The sequence below is a fragment of the Eublepharis macularius genome, chromosome 5, assembly GCF_028583425.1.
Source record: "Eublepharis macularius isolate TG4126 chromosome 5, MPM_Emac_v1.0, whole genome shotgun sequence".
Classification (NCBI taxonomy): Eukaryota; Metazoa; Chordata; class Lepidosauria; order Squamata; family Eublepharidae; genus Eublepharis; species Eublepharis macularius.
This window is the reverse complement of record NC_072794.1, coordinates 117,060,472-117,076,699: the sequence shown is the minus strand read 5'-3', so window position 1 is coordinate 117,076,699 and position 16,228 is coordinate 117,060,472. Positions and strand designations below refer to the sequence as shown.

The following is a 16,228-nucleotide window of genomic DNA, read 5'->3' as shown; positions in this document are numbered from 1 at the left end:
ATTACTGGAAGCTTGATTTTCCCCAGATATGTCGCTATTGAATCTTTATTCACTTCTTTTTTATCATACAGTTTAGCATAAAATTTGTAAAAAGCTCTACTAACAGCAGTCTGTTCCAGATGTACTTTGTTATCCTCACATATTTTATTAATTGTCTTTTTCTCCTTTCTCTTCTTCAGTTGCCATGCCAAATATTTCCCAGATTTATTTGCACCTTCAAACGACTTTTGATTCATTCTTTTAAGATTCCATTCCAATTCTTTATTGTTCATTGCCGTCAACTGCTCTTGAAGGATTTTAGTATCTTGATAGATTTTCTTTTTCCCTGGTCTTTTCTTTAATTGTATTTCTTTTGCTTTTATTTTTTCCATAATCTCCTGTCTCTTCTCCTCTCTTTTCTTTCGAGCTCTACCATTTAAGTCCATTAGTATGCCTCTGATTACTGCTTTATATGTGTCCCATACCTTATTGCTTGGTACTTCTCGATTCATATTGTACTGTATGAAGAACTTAGTTTCCCTTCTCAACATCTCCATATTTTCTCCCTCTTGTAGCAAATCCTCATTTATTCTCCATCCTTTCCTCTTAGTTCTTTTTCCAAACTTCCACATTATTGGGTTATGATCTGAGCCTACCATAGGCATTATTTCTACATCCTTAGTCCAAAGCACTAAGTCCTTTGAGGCCCAGATCATGTCAATTCGTGATAGAGTAGAATGTCTTGCAGAGAAAAATGTATATTGTTTACCTGTGGGATTCTGCATTCTCCACACATCTTCCAAAGTTTCCTGTTGCATTAATGCGAAAAAAGTCTTTGGTAATAGTCCTCTTTTCTTTTGTGCAGTTACTGATTTTTTATCTTGTTCTAAATTTGTAACTCCATTGAAGTCTCCTGCAAGGATTATCTGATCATAGGAAAGTTCATCTAATTGCTTCCTTAAATCCTCAAAGAAGCTCTCTTTTGCTCCATTTGGTGCATAAATTCCAATCACCAACACTTTCTTTAAATTCCATGTGCATTCCACTGCTATAAATCTGGCTTCCACATCTCTAATCATTAGCTTTGGCTGTAGCTCCTCTCTTATGTATAATACCACTCCCCTTTTTTTCTTTTTTGAGGCCGCTACAAACTCATTACCCAGCTTACCCAATTTAAGATATTTTACATCCTGATTTCTAATATGGGTCTCTTGCAAGCACACAATATCACATTTTTGTTTTAATAGCCAGTGGAAAATACTTTTTCTCTTATTAGGTGAATTAAGTCCATTTACATTCCAAGATAATACTTTACACTCCATATTCATAGCCCTGTTGTTGGTAAATCTTTTTCATTGTCCCTCATAAACTTTTCCATCTCAAATTCAGATCTGATGCGCTTTTTCACTCCTCCGAATTCAAATTATATCCCTTCCGGTAATTCCCATCTGTATCTTACTTTCATGTCCTTCAAATTCTGGACTAAGACTTTGTATTTTTTCCGATCAAACAGCACCGATCTGGGTAACTCTTTCATAATGATAATCGTCTTGCCATCAACTATCAATGGATCTTGAAACTGCTTGCTCACTATCATTTCTCTTGAATTCCTTGTCGTAAATTGCACAATCACATCCCTTGGCAATTTCCTCTGGGTCGCAAATCTGGAATTTATTCGATACACCACATCAAGGATAGCCACAACCTCCTCCTCCTCCTTTCCCAGGTATTCAGCTAACACCTCTATAACCTGTTCTTGTGCTGTCTTTCCATCTATCTCCGGCAAACCTCGAAACCTCAGCTGCTTCTCCATGTACTTGCTCTCCGCAACTGCCATCCTTCCCCTCATCGCTCTCATATCCGTTCGTTGCGTCTCTGTAAGATTCTCCACCGCCTTCTCGACAACATTAACTTTTTGCTGCGCTGCCTGCAAGTCATTTTGTATTATTTCCATTCCCTTCTTTACTTCTGCCAATTCATTTTTTACTGTCTCTTTAACATCTTTGACTTCCCTCACCAACTCCTGTTTTGTCTCCTTCAACTCCTTTAACATTTCAAAAAATTTCTTGTCCAGGTTCTCTATAGCCGTTTGCCACTCTTTTTTCGACATCGTGGGGCTTGGTTTACCTCGCTCCCACGAGTCTGCACGTTTCCTTAACTCCGTGGCGTTTAAGTTAGTATCCCTTTAAATTAATTTAAATGTCCCGATTCTTAAAAAAAACGAAGGATGTTTAAAAAATCCAAAATGTCGGGCGTCTTTTCTCTATGGTTTTTCTATAGTCTTTTTGTAATCCAAAATGTCCTACTTCCGCTCCTGTTGAAGTCAAAGTCCTTCCCTTTTCAAAAATGGCGATTCCCTTCTTCTTGTCCTCCAATAAGGGCCGTCTCTCTCCAGCAGCTCTATCACTATGATGCACTTCCTGTTTTCCGACTCTCCACTGCAGCTCTCGCGATGGTAGAAATTTTCTCACAGCCTGCTATCACTTTCTAACCACAGGTATGAAAAACAATTGTCCAGTTTCTTTAATAACTTCATTTAACTTAGTCCTTTTTCTAAACTATTTCTTGCCGAGTCTTCCCCTCATTTTAATCCGTCTGTTGCAGTTTAAAAGTTCACTTTAAAAGTTCGTTACTTTAAGCAATCCATCCCGATTCGAGAGATAGTGATCTTTACCTTCTCAAGCGTTTTTCTGGGTTGTAATCACTGCTTCAATCTCAAGTTCTTTTCCATCTTCTTTTCCCCTGTTGAAGCTTGGGCATGTAGGTCTTATGCCAGCCGCACTGGCCCCGGTTCTGCCGCAGAGATTTTAGCTGACCTGTCTTAGGGTGGGACCTCAAGGGACGAGAGAGAGTCCTTAGCGCAGAACCCCCCCTCACCCGAGATCAACACGCCCTGAGGTCCTTGAGTGTTCTTTGCCTGTTCTCCGCCTGAGAGCAGGTGGCCGCGGGCTATTTGTGCCCCGCCGGCCGCTGAAACGGCAGCCCGGTCAGCTCTGCACTTAGAGCTGCGTTAGACCTCCATGGATCCCAAACCGGAAGTCGCAACAAAAGAACATGTGAAAAACACACCTCCACAAGATACATGGCCACTCCACACTCCATTTTCTCCATCCTTAGTAGTACAGTGAATATAGGCATCTCCAATACGGGGGTAGCCTTTGTCACAGGTGTAAGTTACAGCATCCCCATAAACATAGTCTTGATTGTATCTGCCATTGTGCTTGCCATGGGGAATATCTGGAGGTGGATAACAAGGAATACCTAGAGAAAAAGACAGGAAATATATTTAAAAACAGATTGTTGAGTGATTTAAAAAGCTATTTGCTGCATAATAATTACTTGAGCCAACAGAAGCCAAAAGGAGTATATCATGTAAAGTTACATTAGTTAAAAAATTACCAACCTGGATGGAATAGGATCAATTGTTTTTAGTTCTTCATTAGTGACCTCATTTACATATTTTTTATATATACTCTGCCATTCTCACTGAGACTCAAGGCAGATTACATAGTGTATCAGTACAGTTAGTATCAAAAACATTTCAGTAAACATAATGGGTATATGCTTGCATATTTCCAAAGATTTAAAAACCAGCAGAAATTCAATACAGAGCTGAAGAAATGCTGAAACAAAGCATAAGCAATTCTATGGCTGACATATTAAACAACATAAGAATTACCCAGTAGGATCATATTTATAGCAATAGTAGTGGAATCTATGAGCCTTCAATATTTACAGCAATAGAAGTAAACTCTGAGGTCCCTTCTTAACTCTTTAGTGATGGGTTCCCTTATCCCTTTACTGATGGATCTCTTGAGACCACTTCCTCACAGTACAGCCCTTCTCTCTGAGTAAAAAGCCCTCTTGAATAGTTCAATTTTGTATCATTTGCGGAAGGCCATGAGAGTGGGAGCTTTCCTAATCTCCTCAGGCAGACCATTCTATAAAGTGGGGGCCATAACAGAGAATGCACATGTATGGGCAGTTGTTGATTTTGCCATGCCATTTTAGAGCACCAAAAGAATCTTTCTGTTGTGATAGTGACATTTTCTTCTATATGTTTTGGAGACTGCAGTTACTATGGATACTGAAATAACTGGTGCAGAAGAGATCATTTTGCATACAAGGAAAGGGTTGGTCACCTGATAGATGCACCAGTCTGGTGTAGTGATTAGAATGTCAGCTAGGATCTGAGAGGTCCATTTCAAATCCACACTCTGCCATGGAAGCTTGCTGGGTGAGCTTGGGCTAGTAACCCACTTTCAGCCTAACCTACCTCACATGGCTGTTATGAAGATAAAATGGAGAGGAGTATGCTAGAAGACACTTTAGTTCCCCATCGGAAAGAAAGGCGAGTATAAATGAATTAAGTAAATAAAAGAAATGTTTTTGCATAGGGACCATGTGACATGCTAATAAAGAGGTGTATGAAGAAAATGAATACAGAAAAACCACTATCAAAATAAGAGTGGCAAATGAGTGGTGAATTTAAGTCACATAAAAGAAGCACTTCTTCACATCACATGATTAATCTATGGTATTTAGACCCATAGGTATTGTGATGGCAAGTAGTATTACTAGCTGAATGAATGATGTTTTGACGATTCATTCAAAGAAAACAGATGCCTCGTTTCACTGACTCACACTTTATCGCAAGCACCTCCCAACAAACTAGCTGCAATTATGACTTCTCCCTTAGCTCTCTGACCTCTGACCAGAAGTTGCATTTCCAGCCCTGGCCTTACTCATTAGATGCAATCTTTCTTGAAATACCTTCTGTTGGTCAGGATAACTATCTATTCAAATAGAAGACGAGAATCTTGGCAGGCATTTTCTCCCTTTGTGAATGAATCTAATACACAACAGGATCCTTCCTCTAAATTTGGAATGCTGTTTGTCTTGCACATTAATGCCATAATTCTTCATTTTAGACTAGAAAAGTAGCGCACGTGTTTTCAGTAGTGGCAGAAAACCTATAAAACGGGACCATTCAAAAACTAGTTCTTATTGGCCAATCACCCTGCTAAATTATGATTATAAGATTTTAATGTCTATTCTTGAAATGCATTTGAAGAAGGCTGCTGCATGTTACATAGAGTTGACCAAGCATGGTTGATAGTTGGTCATTCACTGACCTCAAATATTAGAAAAATGTCTCTAGAAGTGCGACATTTCCCACACGGATTCAAACACTTACGCTGACATCGAGGAATTCCACCACTCCATATTATTTTTTGGTTTGCTATTATACACCGTATAGAAGACTGTCCAATTAGCCTGTGCCTGTATTGAAACAGAAGCAGATATGGGCAATGCCCTTCTTACTGAAATGCACAGAATGTAGGTTCATGAAATCTGAATGTTTAGATCCACAGTAAACAGTCTCTCAGTCAGAAGTCCACAGATATCTAATGATATCAGTGTCTGGAGCCTAATTGTATCCGTTTCCATTGGCTTAAATCCAGTTCTTTGTGGGGAGAGAGTAATATATTTTAAAAGACATGGCTTTATAAAGAATGTGAAATGGAGAAAATCCCACTAATATAATATGGAAGAATAAGCTTCATATATAGACCATTGGAGAAAAGGAATGTAGCTTGCAGACTAACCTAAGAGGTGCCCTACTGGATAAGACTAGTCTGTCTAATTCATCATCATGTTTCACACACTAGAGAACCAGTTACTTCAAATGGCCAAACAGGGTGTAGCATCCAAAGCCTCCCCTTGAGGTTGCCTCCTAGCATTGGTATTTACTACTTCCAGATGTGCAGGTTCCCTTTAGTCACAGCATGGATAGTAGCCATTAATGATGGACCTCTCCTCTATCTGTCTAACACCCTTATAAAGTCATCTATGCTAGTGGCCATACATAAAGATTTACATTATAGTGTTAATTTATTTACATTTTCTTTTGAGAACTGAGATCCTTAAAAATAGATGCCCATAGGATAACATTGGAAGAATAGATAGTCCAGACAGCTCATTTTTTTTCCTGACAAGATTCTGAGACTTTAAGATCTTGATAACAACTTGAAGTCAATTGATGCAGCTTTTCCTGATTGGAGATTTAGTGATAGGAAATGTTTCCCTTACTGATTTCTTCTTCTAATGGTGCTGCTAAAACAGAGGAGCTTTACCAGAGACAAAACAGACAGACTTATTGGACTTCCAGTGCAATCCTAAGAGGAGTTACTCCAATCTAAGACCATTGATTTCAATGGGCTTAGACTGGAGTAACTTTTCTTAGGATTGCACTGTTCAAGGCACTTACCCTTCATCACAGCTGAAATTTACAGTGGAACCAAAGAAGAGATCTTTTGGTACGATCACCCTGCCATTATCTGGCTCTCCTGGATTTGGACATGTCATTTCTGACAGAAAACAAGACAAATATTATTTTCTGAATTTTACATCAATTTGCTTTAAAGTGCAAAAACAACAGTGTTGCTGTCAATATTATATTTTAAAAGAAACAGTGTCACGAGGGCAGAAGCGCACAATTCGATTCACCAAAGATAATTTAGGGTTTGTTTTCAGTATTCAGGCACAAGGGTCCAGCATTTTCTTTATCCCTCTCTAATATCTGTTAAGAAACTCACTTCCACAGAATGTAGGTGCTTCTGACCACTTCAGCGTTTCAAGGCACGTAACAGAGGTCCTCCGTCCCTGATAGCCTGGTCGACACCTGTATTTCACAGTTGAACCAACAGGAAAGGAAGTCTTGCTTTTATGCTCATCAATTAGCTCAGCAAAGTAGAATCTAGTTGGGGGGCCACAGCTATCTAATAATAAAGAAAAAGGAAAAATAAGTTAAACGGTTTAAAAAACAATTTTGTAGTTCTTTGGACTAATCACCATATCTTCCAACTGTAACAAGGGTCTCTGACATACCAAAACATCAAGTCCCATTAGTGCTGTCGATAATCTACAATCATAGAGGCAAATGGTACATTTTATTTATTTATTTAAAACATTTGTATACTGCCTTTCCACACAAAAGGCAGGAAACACTAAAACACTAACAAACAAAACATTATGTGGCCAGCTCTAGGGGCAAGGGGGCAAGTGCAGCGCAAGAGAGGACAAAGGACATCCTTTTGGAGTTAAGGGGGCCACAATTATAACTTATGGAGCATTGGGACCATATGGGGCTGGATCCCTGCATTGGCTGACCCACCAGCCAGCTGATGACTACCATATCTCCTCGGCCTGCCTGCCAAAGATTGAACCGTGGGATGACAGTAAATGGGACTCACATGAGCATAAGCCTCTCCATGACTCCCCTGCCTCCTGGAAGTGGCCATTTCCCAACAGCCCCTGAGCTGGGGTTGTCCCTGCCAAGCATTGCTTCCAAGATCCCTTAAAGGGATTCTCACCTATGAGAGAATCTGTGCCCACATGCCATGTTTTTCCCAAAAATGATCCATGTCTAATGCCAAGACTGCCCCTTAAAGTTGTGACAAGATTATAACTACCCAACAAGATCCGCAACCATGACCTAGACTCGTTTCAATATGGTATGAAGCAGAACCAGCTATGCTATAGCCCCTGGGTTAACTCAAGGGTGGGAAGCCAGCTGAAGGCAACTGCATGGAGGGCCCAGGCAGCTCTGCATTTTAATCTGTGACCACAGACAAATAGAAGCCTGATTGCTCAATTCACAGGTGGGGCCTACCCCGCAGGGTTATGGCCAGTCATATTGATTGGCTAGCTAGGCGATCTAAGGCTGCTGGCTCTCATGCAGCCACAAGGAGCTGGACAGAGCCTCCTGGACACATAGGCATGTTGGCTGCTTCTTCCCTGTGCCCTTGCCCTGTGGCACCGCAAACTAAGGACCCCAGGTGAGTCTGTTGCCAGGCTTTTAAAACCATTTAAATTTAAAACAACTTTTAAAATAGTACTAAAACAATTCAATAAATATGTTGGGGATATGCCAGATGAAACAGAAAAGTCTTCACCCACTTGCAGAAGACAGCAATAGAAGGGGAGAGGCAAATCTCCCTGGGGAGAAAGTTCCAAAGTTTGGTGCCAAGAGTGAGAAGGTTCTTTCTCGGTTTGCCACCCATCTAGCCTCAGATGGCAAGGACAGCTGAAGCAGGGCCTCCAAAGATGACCAGAGTGAATATGTAGGTACATATGGGAGATGGCAGTACTCAAAATATGCTCATCCCAAGTTGTACAGGAACTTAATGGTCAATACCAGCATCTTAAACTGGGCCTAGAAAAAATGGAAGCCAGTGCAGGTGGAACAAGACTGGTGTGATCCCTATAACCCACTCCAGTCAGTATTTTGGACAGTCTTCAAGGGAAGCCCCATGCAGAGTGCATTGCAGAAATCTGATCTAGATGTTACCAGAGTGTGTACTACAGTGGCAAGATCTTTCCTACCAAGTAAGGGCCAAAGCTGGTGAAAAGCACCCCAGCACCCACTGCTTATCCAACCATCTGTTTATTCAAGCCATCTCTTTATCCAACAAGAGCCCTGGGTCCAAGAGCATCCCCAAGCTATGACTAACACAACTACCACTCTGGAACAATTTCAGATCCAGTCATAATTATTATGAAATGGAGATGGCAGAGAATTTTCCCCTATATCAAACCAATCCCATATGTGTGCTATGGAAGTTTCTATGATGAAAGGGGGAAAATAATAGTGATCAAAACAATGCCTTGAAAAGGACTAAAAACTAAGTGCCCTAATTGTACATAAAAAATACAATAGACTCTGAAAAACTAAACCACCCCAACTTTGATGCATATTCCAACTATATATAAGATCCCTCTCATTCAAAGCTGATAAGGGGCTGTTTGGCAGATAGTAGGACAATTGTATAAAACAGGAAGAGGTGGTTTGTGTACTTCACAGTTAATTAGTAAGCTGTGTTCCTGAAATATGGTTCCTCATACAACGAAAGGTTGATTTATTATTGGTGGTATATGTTTTCTTGCTAGAGGAAAGTTTGCAGACCAATGGGTTTTTTTAAAAAATGTTTATTTACAGAAATCTGATTAAAGTAGGAAGTTGGGCGATCTGCAGTTACTTCCCCGTGGCTTCCCCATTGCTATGATACATTTATGGTAGTGCTAAAGTGCTCATTACTTACTGGAAAATGGTCTGATGCATTTCTCTTTAAAAGGTCTGGGTACTTAAAAATAATTATTTTTCTAGATCAAACCAAACTTCCATCGTCTAATACGTAGTCTTCTACGGTTATCAAGCAAATAGCCCCAGGATGCTAGAATGCTGATAGAAATAGTCAGGGCTTTTTTGTGACTGTACTAAGTCCCAAGTCTTGACCCTTGTGTGCCAGCCCACCCTAGTCAACCAGAGAAATAGAGAGGAGAGGGATTGGGGCAAGCAAGCACAGAGCCCATAGGGCAGGAGCACTGGGACCCAAGAAGCCATAGCCGGGGCAAGTGCACAGACCTGGGTACATCACAAGTTGGGATGTCATGGGTGATGGACATGGACTGGGTATTCCCCGAGCTGCTGTGCTTGAACAGGGTGGGGAGGAGGAGCCTGGCCACTGCCACCCTGCAAGCTGAGTGGTTGGGAGTTGCCTGTTCTCCATTCTTTATGGATTGGAAGTGGACTGGGTGATGGCAGGACATGCAACAGGGCCCAATCAGGCAAGGAGCTGCAACTACCCCATAAGCTGGGTGGGCAAGGAACCCAGTAGCAGCAGTGGTGTGGCTGCCTTTTCTTCTTCCATCACTTGTGGAGGTGGCGTGAGGAGAAGGCTGGGCAACAGGGTGAGCTACCATGGCCCCTGGCTCGCATGAAACCACTGCTGCTCTGCGATCCAAGTATGTTCCTCCCCAATTCAGCAGAGGAGTTGGGGAGGAACATACTGGGTAGGGGAAAGTGGTGGGGGAAGAGTCAGGTAGAAGAGAAGGAGGAAGTGGCAGTTGGTGGCATAGTCTCTAGCTCTCCCTTCCATGTGAGGTAGGAGAAGAGAGATTTCTTCCTCTTAAAGCAAAATATTAATGTTTGAGTTAAACGTTGAACTCCTTCTCAAAGTACTTTTCACAAACGGGGTTGCTAACTTTTTAGCCAGTTCTTGTTCCTATATCTTTAAGAGTTGCTTGCTCTGCAGACATTAATGCTGATTGCCACTTTGTAAAAAGGCTTTGCTGCTTTCTGCAGACCACCCTCTTATGTCAGTTGGCAACTCTGCAAGCAGATCAACAACAGAAGAGTTTAGTGCACATTTGGAAAGGTGAGTACAAATAGAATCACAATGTAATATAAGAAAATGTCCCCAGGGAAGAGCACCACTGCTTCTCCCATTAAAAAGTTATTCTGCTTCTTTAATTCATCAGCCTATGACCATAGCTTCTGTGCTGATGGGAGTATACAATCTGCGTGAGCAAACAGGAGCTATTTTGCACAGGTAAACATCTATTAATTATATCTGCTGTGGTTTTATGACATCATTACATTGTATAATCATAAATATTAAGCCTAATATGACCTTCAGAAACCATCCAGTACAAACGTCTTGCTCCTGTGTTGGGCTAATTGTTCCATGCTCAAACATATAGAATTGCCGGCTCTGGGTTGGGAAATTCCTGGAGATTTGGGGAGTGGAGCTGGGGAGAGTGGGTCTGAGGAACCAACAGACCTCAGCCGTATCTAATGCCATAGAGTTCACCTTCCAAAGCAGCCATTTTCTCCAAGGGAACTGAGATCAGTTGTAATTCCAAGAGATCTCCAGCCACTACCATGAAGTTGGCATTCCTAAAAACATCATTTAAAAAAAAAAAAAGGCAACTCAAGAACTGCCCTTAGTAACATTACTGAGGGTATAAGAATTGCTTATATTTAAGGCTGCTGTAACATATCTGAAGAAGTGAGCTGTAGCTCACAAAAGCTCTTAACCTACCACAAATTGTGTTAGTCTTATAGGCGCTACTGGACTCTTGCTCTTTTCTACTGCTGCTCTAACAAAAAGAGACACCTTTTAAAAAAGACGATAAATGATTCAAAAATATTTGATTTGCAGTATCTTTAAACAATCTTACACACACTGTAATCCTATACAGAATTACTCCAATACTAAGCCCACTGAAATTAACAGACAGACGGGAGCAGCGCTCCATAGGATTGCATTGATGATCAGATATGCTGAGTTAGCTCACATAATCACAGTGGGTTGCATACAAGGGCTCCCTTCCACTAAAAGAGAAATCTTCTGTTAGAAAAAGACTCCTTCCATTAGAGAAAGGATGCTTTCCAACAGCTGGAGAATTCTTACAGTTTGTGAAAGGAATCCATTGGACAGGCCATTTAACTTGCAGGTAAGTTCCCAGTGTTACTCCAGTTTAGCACAAACAGTGCAGATTTGCTGCTTTTAATCAACAGACAGAGTTTTCCCATCTCCTCCATAGGAATCTGGAGTTTTTTAAACTGACAATGATTTTAAACAAAGGAATTCACCCCATTCTGAAAAGGAGAAATGTAGCAATGTGTCCTGCTGCACTCCTTTGGCATAAAGAGCAGGTCCATTCCCACCTGAATGAATCCAGAAGGAGCTATTAGGCACATTTGTTTGAACCCAGCCCTGCCACATATAAAGCAGTAGAAGTATGCCCAGTATTTAAAGTAAGAAGGGAGCTAAACCAAGCCTCCCTTGTGTCTATGGTAGCTGCTTACCTCCCCATAGCCTCATTCCCCACACACTTTACTCTCAGTTGAGCTTTGATCTAGTATTGGAACTCAGCTGAGGAGAAAACCACAAGAGCAGGAGAATCAAATACATTGCACTCAAAATTAACTTCACCCACTTTCTGTGGAAAGAAAGAAATAGGGGGAAAGGATAATGATGGAAAGAGAAGAGGGGGCAAGGAAGTGGAAGAAGCTGAAGAGTGGCAACAGATCGCTCTGCACTTCTTACCTTGGTCTCCAGCAACAACCAGGAGTGCTACTGAGCCCCACAACAGGCTGAAAGTGCAGGCAGACATCATAGTTCTTGCTCGGGCTGTAACAATTAGTGCAAAGTAGCAACATCTGGCAGAAATATATGGCCAATGCAGAAGAGGAAGAAGCAGCAAGCAAGCAAAAAAGGGGCTTTCTGAGAAAAAGTCCAAAGGGAATTGGCCTTACAACCACAGAAAATGCTTCCTAGCAACAACCAAGGCACTTTGAAGCATTATGTGAGTTCTGGATAGCATTTTCCGTTCCAGAACACAGTCCTTGAACAGAGGAAAGAAAGTGCTTGAGAGTGCATTTTAATCATTCCACTAGCCAAAAGAGCTATCAGCCTCACAATCGGCTTATGGTTAAATGGAAGAGTTCCCTGTTCAGAAACCAAAGGACATCCGTCTAGCCTCAACCAGGGCCAGGGCTTTTTCTGTCCTGGCCCCAGCCTGGTGGAACGCTCTCCCGCTGGAGATCCAGGCCCTGTGGGACTTGTTACAGTTTCGCAGGGCCTGTAAAATGGAGATGTTCTGCCGGGCCTTTGGCTGAGTGCCAGCGGGTGTCCTCCTTCTTCCATCTAAGACCATTACTTCTTCTGGGGCTGCCCTTGGCCATCTGTTATGCCCGTATATAGACTCCCAATATTTGTTTAAATAGCTTGCTCCTGGACTATTTTAATGACTTTTTAAAAAATATTATTGATTTTATGTTTTTGTGACTTTTAATGTATTTTTTGAATGTTGTTAGCTGCCCTGAGCCCATCTGTGGGGAGGGCGGGGTATAAATCAAATAAATAAATCACTGTAGTCTGGGGATCAGTTGTAATTCTAGGAGAATTCCAGGCGCCATTTGGAATTGGTAACCTTTGCTGAGGAAGTTTTAGCACGTATCTGCCAGCATTAATTCCCCTTCTCCAAGATAGCAAAATGTGGTCAGAATTCATTCAGGCCACTTTCCCATCCCTCTTCCACCTTCATTTTCTTCAGCCAATACCCAAGTAGATCCCAGTATTCCATTCTCCTTAGCAGGCAATGAATTTGCTCAGGGTTGGGTGGGCAGTTTTTACCTGCAAAAATGTTTTCCAAATTACTTTTCTCTCCTTCCCAGAACATTCTCACAAATATCCTCAAACTCCTACCTTCTTTGTAGGTGGTTCTATTTCAAAGTTCTGCTGATAGTAAATGTGATGGCCCTATGCGTATTGGGAGAAATGCAAAGCTGGGCTGCCTTCAGTAACCATGGAAATGAGGGGGAAAATTGAAATGGAAAGGACATTGGTTGGGCAATGGGCTGGGGTCACTGCCACCATTGAGGGGCTCCGGGGGCTAGCAAGGTCAGCATCCAGAGCAAGCTGGGGAGGAGTCTCCTATCCATCCCACCCTTTCTAACAAATGGGCCTATCACAGATGTTTGCCTGATACAATTTTTATTGATTACAGAGGCATTGGCTAGTTCCTTCACTGCCCTGCCTGTTTGCTTAATCCTCCCACTCTGTTTGCAGCCACCCCAGCTGCTTCACCAAGTGACTTTTAAAACACATCCTAGGTCAGGGGCCATGCTTCTGGCTGGCTCTACCTCCTTCCCAATTAGGGTTTCCAGGTCCCCTGTGAAGGGCGGGACCATACCGGCCACACTCCTGGATGTTACCAGAACTGCTCTTTATTATAATGGGGAATTAGCTATAGCAGTCTGTAACTAAATATTAAGCGCGGATCATAACCTATGTTTACGGAGGTCCCGATCCCAGACACTCTAGTGAAAAAGAGGCAGACAATGAGTCAGGTCCAACACGTGTATTTGGTGTGGCGTAAGCCTAGCTTGCACAATCATACAAGGAACACACAAGGTCTAAGAAATACAGAGTAGGAAATACAGAGACATTCGCATTAGCGGGTTCCCAGCGATGGTAAGGGAAATACTCACAATCCTGGAGCGAAGCAGAGACATGGCAGCGAGGGTGGCCCAATGCCAGCACTGGGACCACAGACGGACAGCAAGGAGGTCTGGATAGGGAATGGCCGAGGCACCGAGTGGTCTGGGAGACCAGCTTAAATACCCCAAAACGTACCCTGGGGCTGGTGCTGTACTTGGTGGTTCTCACAGATTAAAACAAAGGGTCTAATGGGCTACTGAATGGCTTGGATGGGCCACTTTGGTAATCTGATTGTGATAAGTGACACCTCAGGAAGAGGGGACAAAAGAGGGAGGGGGAAATCCAAGTGGGCTGAAAGGATGTTCCAGCGGACAGGGCTTGTCCTGATGTCATCAGCTCTGGAATGCGGAGGTTTCTTTGAGATGCATTCTCTAAGTGCTTGGGATGGTCGGCACTTAGTTCTTCTCCGGGGCGGCTCCTAAGATATGCAGAGCGGGGCGAGGGGCTCTCGCTGCGGACGTGGTGTGCCCGCTTCGCCGAAATGGCTTCTCAAAGCAGTCTTCTTCCCAGGGTCTTCTGGCTGCCTGAGAACATGGATGCCGGCTGGGCATAGCTGGGGCTGGATAGCAGGCTGCCCGGTAGCGAGGGCAAGCTTGGGGACCGGCTTGCGGGAGGCTCCAGGCGGGAACTGACCAGGGAGCGCCTAGCCAGGCTCGCTGGAGGTTTCCCCGGCAGGCGCCCGGCTGCTAGCAGCGGCTTGGGCCCATATGAGGCAGGCTCCCATGGAGGCAGGGGGAACAACACTTTAAAACACAGTCCAAAGCAGGGAACAGGCACGGTCCGTGGCAGATGGCAGTGCAGGCACGGGGCACACTTGTAACACAGTCCAAACACACACTGGGAAGTCCAGATACAGGTCAGGGCAGGGCTGCCCAGAAAAAGAGTCCTTTGTGCAGATATCCAAACATGGAGTCAGTAACTACACAGTCTACAGCAGCAGCAAGGCAATTGACACGCAGGCAGGAAACTGACACGTGTATTAACACACACACGTGTAAAGCAGTCTTTGTGCAGCAGTGAAACAGTAACGCAGGAAACTTTAACACAGTTCATGGCAGGCCTTAAAGCAGGGGAGGGGGCTACTTGGCAACATGGAGGTGACATCATCTTGCCTGTGAGGACTCAGAGTACCCGCTGAAGTATTTTGCCTTCCAGGGCCTTTCCCCTCTGCCAGCCAGGTGAATGGTGGCAGGGGGCAGAGGCTGGGAGCAGGGGTTCCCCTGCCCCTACCAAGGAACTGGCAGCCCTGTGCTTCCACCCTATAGGCATGCCTTTACTGACCATCACTCCATCTGCAAACACCATCCAGCCTCCTCTTGAGATTAGAGTATCTGGGAACACCCATGGGTTCAAAATAAAAATACTGAGCATTTACAATAATGTAATAATCCATATAAGTAAGCTAGCTGTGAAACAGCATACAATAACAATCACAAATACAGTTCACAAGGTCCCTGTCCTCATAAGCAATTATTATTGCTTATTTGAAACTTGAATATTTGCTGATGCACTTGGAATTGTAAGATAAGTGGAGCTCTGATGAAGATTGTTTCAAAAACAGGGATGGAGCCAGCAAGTCTCTGAACTGGATTTACTTCTGCTGCAACAACAGTTGTGAACTGGTCTAGTTGCTGCCTTAAGGTTCTCGCCCATTGGAAGAAGTATGTGAATTTCCACAACTGATATGTTACTTTTGAGGAAGGGAAACTTGTGAATTGTATTTATGATTGTTATTGTGTGTTATATCACAACTAGCTATTTATATGGATTATTAAGTTATTGTAACCGCTTGGTATTTGTATCCTGCAGCCACGTACATTTGTACTTTATTTACAGGTTTAATTGTGGCTTGGCTACTGTTCTTATCATTAGTGTCTGGGAACACCCAGGTGATAGGTCATTCCCTAGCTGTTCCAACCTCCCAGTATCTCTCAAAGTGGGTCCAGGTGGGTTAGCTCTGTACCTGAATGTGGGCTCACCTCATTACAGAGCTGACCCTGAGCCAGGGCAGGCTTCTCTGAGACTGGCATCAGTCACAACATTCCTTCCACTTAGTGAAATAGCTAAGATTGCTGAATCCTCAGATTTGATGTGCAGCTTCCTGTTCACCTAGACCTTAATCATAGGCGCGATGTCACACAAAACTCTCACGAGAAGATGCTATCTTCTGCATTTTTTGCACGATATTTCGCGACGTTCCAGGAGCAGGTAAGCAGTATGAAAAAGGCCTTAGTAGTGTACTACTACACCACAATTACTCTGATTGCTCAGGTTTGGGGGTAGATGAGGTAGAACCTATTCATCTAACCTTCAAACGGAATACAACATATTATACAGGACTGTAGAATAAACATCTCATGCATCCCTTAACAATTCATTTCCACCCCCACCCTGAA

The 16,228-nt window shown here is 43.0% G+C and overlaps 1 protein-coding gene across 1 annotated transcript in view; it reads right to left on the bottom strand.

Annotated features, from left to right (window-relative positions):
- The window catches only part of CR1 (complement C3b/C4b receptor 1 (Knops blood group)), a 167,260-nt gene that overhangs the window by 61,978 nt on the left and 89,054 nt on the right, over nucleotides 1–16,228 (bottom strand). Inside the window, exons 20-23 of the mRNA XM_054980427.1 lie at nucleotides 6,579–6,761; nucleotides 6,251–6,350; nucleotides 5,177–5,262; nucleotides 3,049–3,240 (exon numbers count right to left, since the gene is read on the bottom strand). Of these exons, the coding sequence (XP_054836402.1) occupies nucleotides 3,049–3,240; nucleotides 5,177–5,262; nucleotides 6,251–6,350; nucleotides 6,579–6,761 (561 nt within the window). The remainder of the gene's footprint in view (nucleotides 1–3,048; nucleotides 3,241–5,176; nucleotides 5,263–6,250; nucleotides 6,351–6,578; nucleotides 6,762–16,228) is intronic.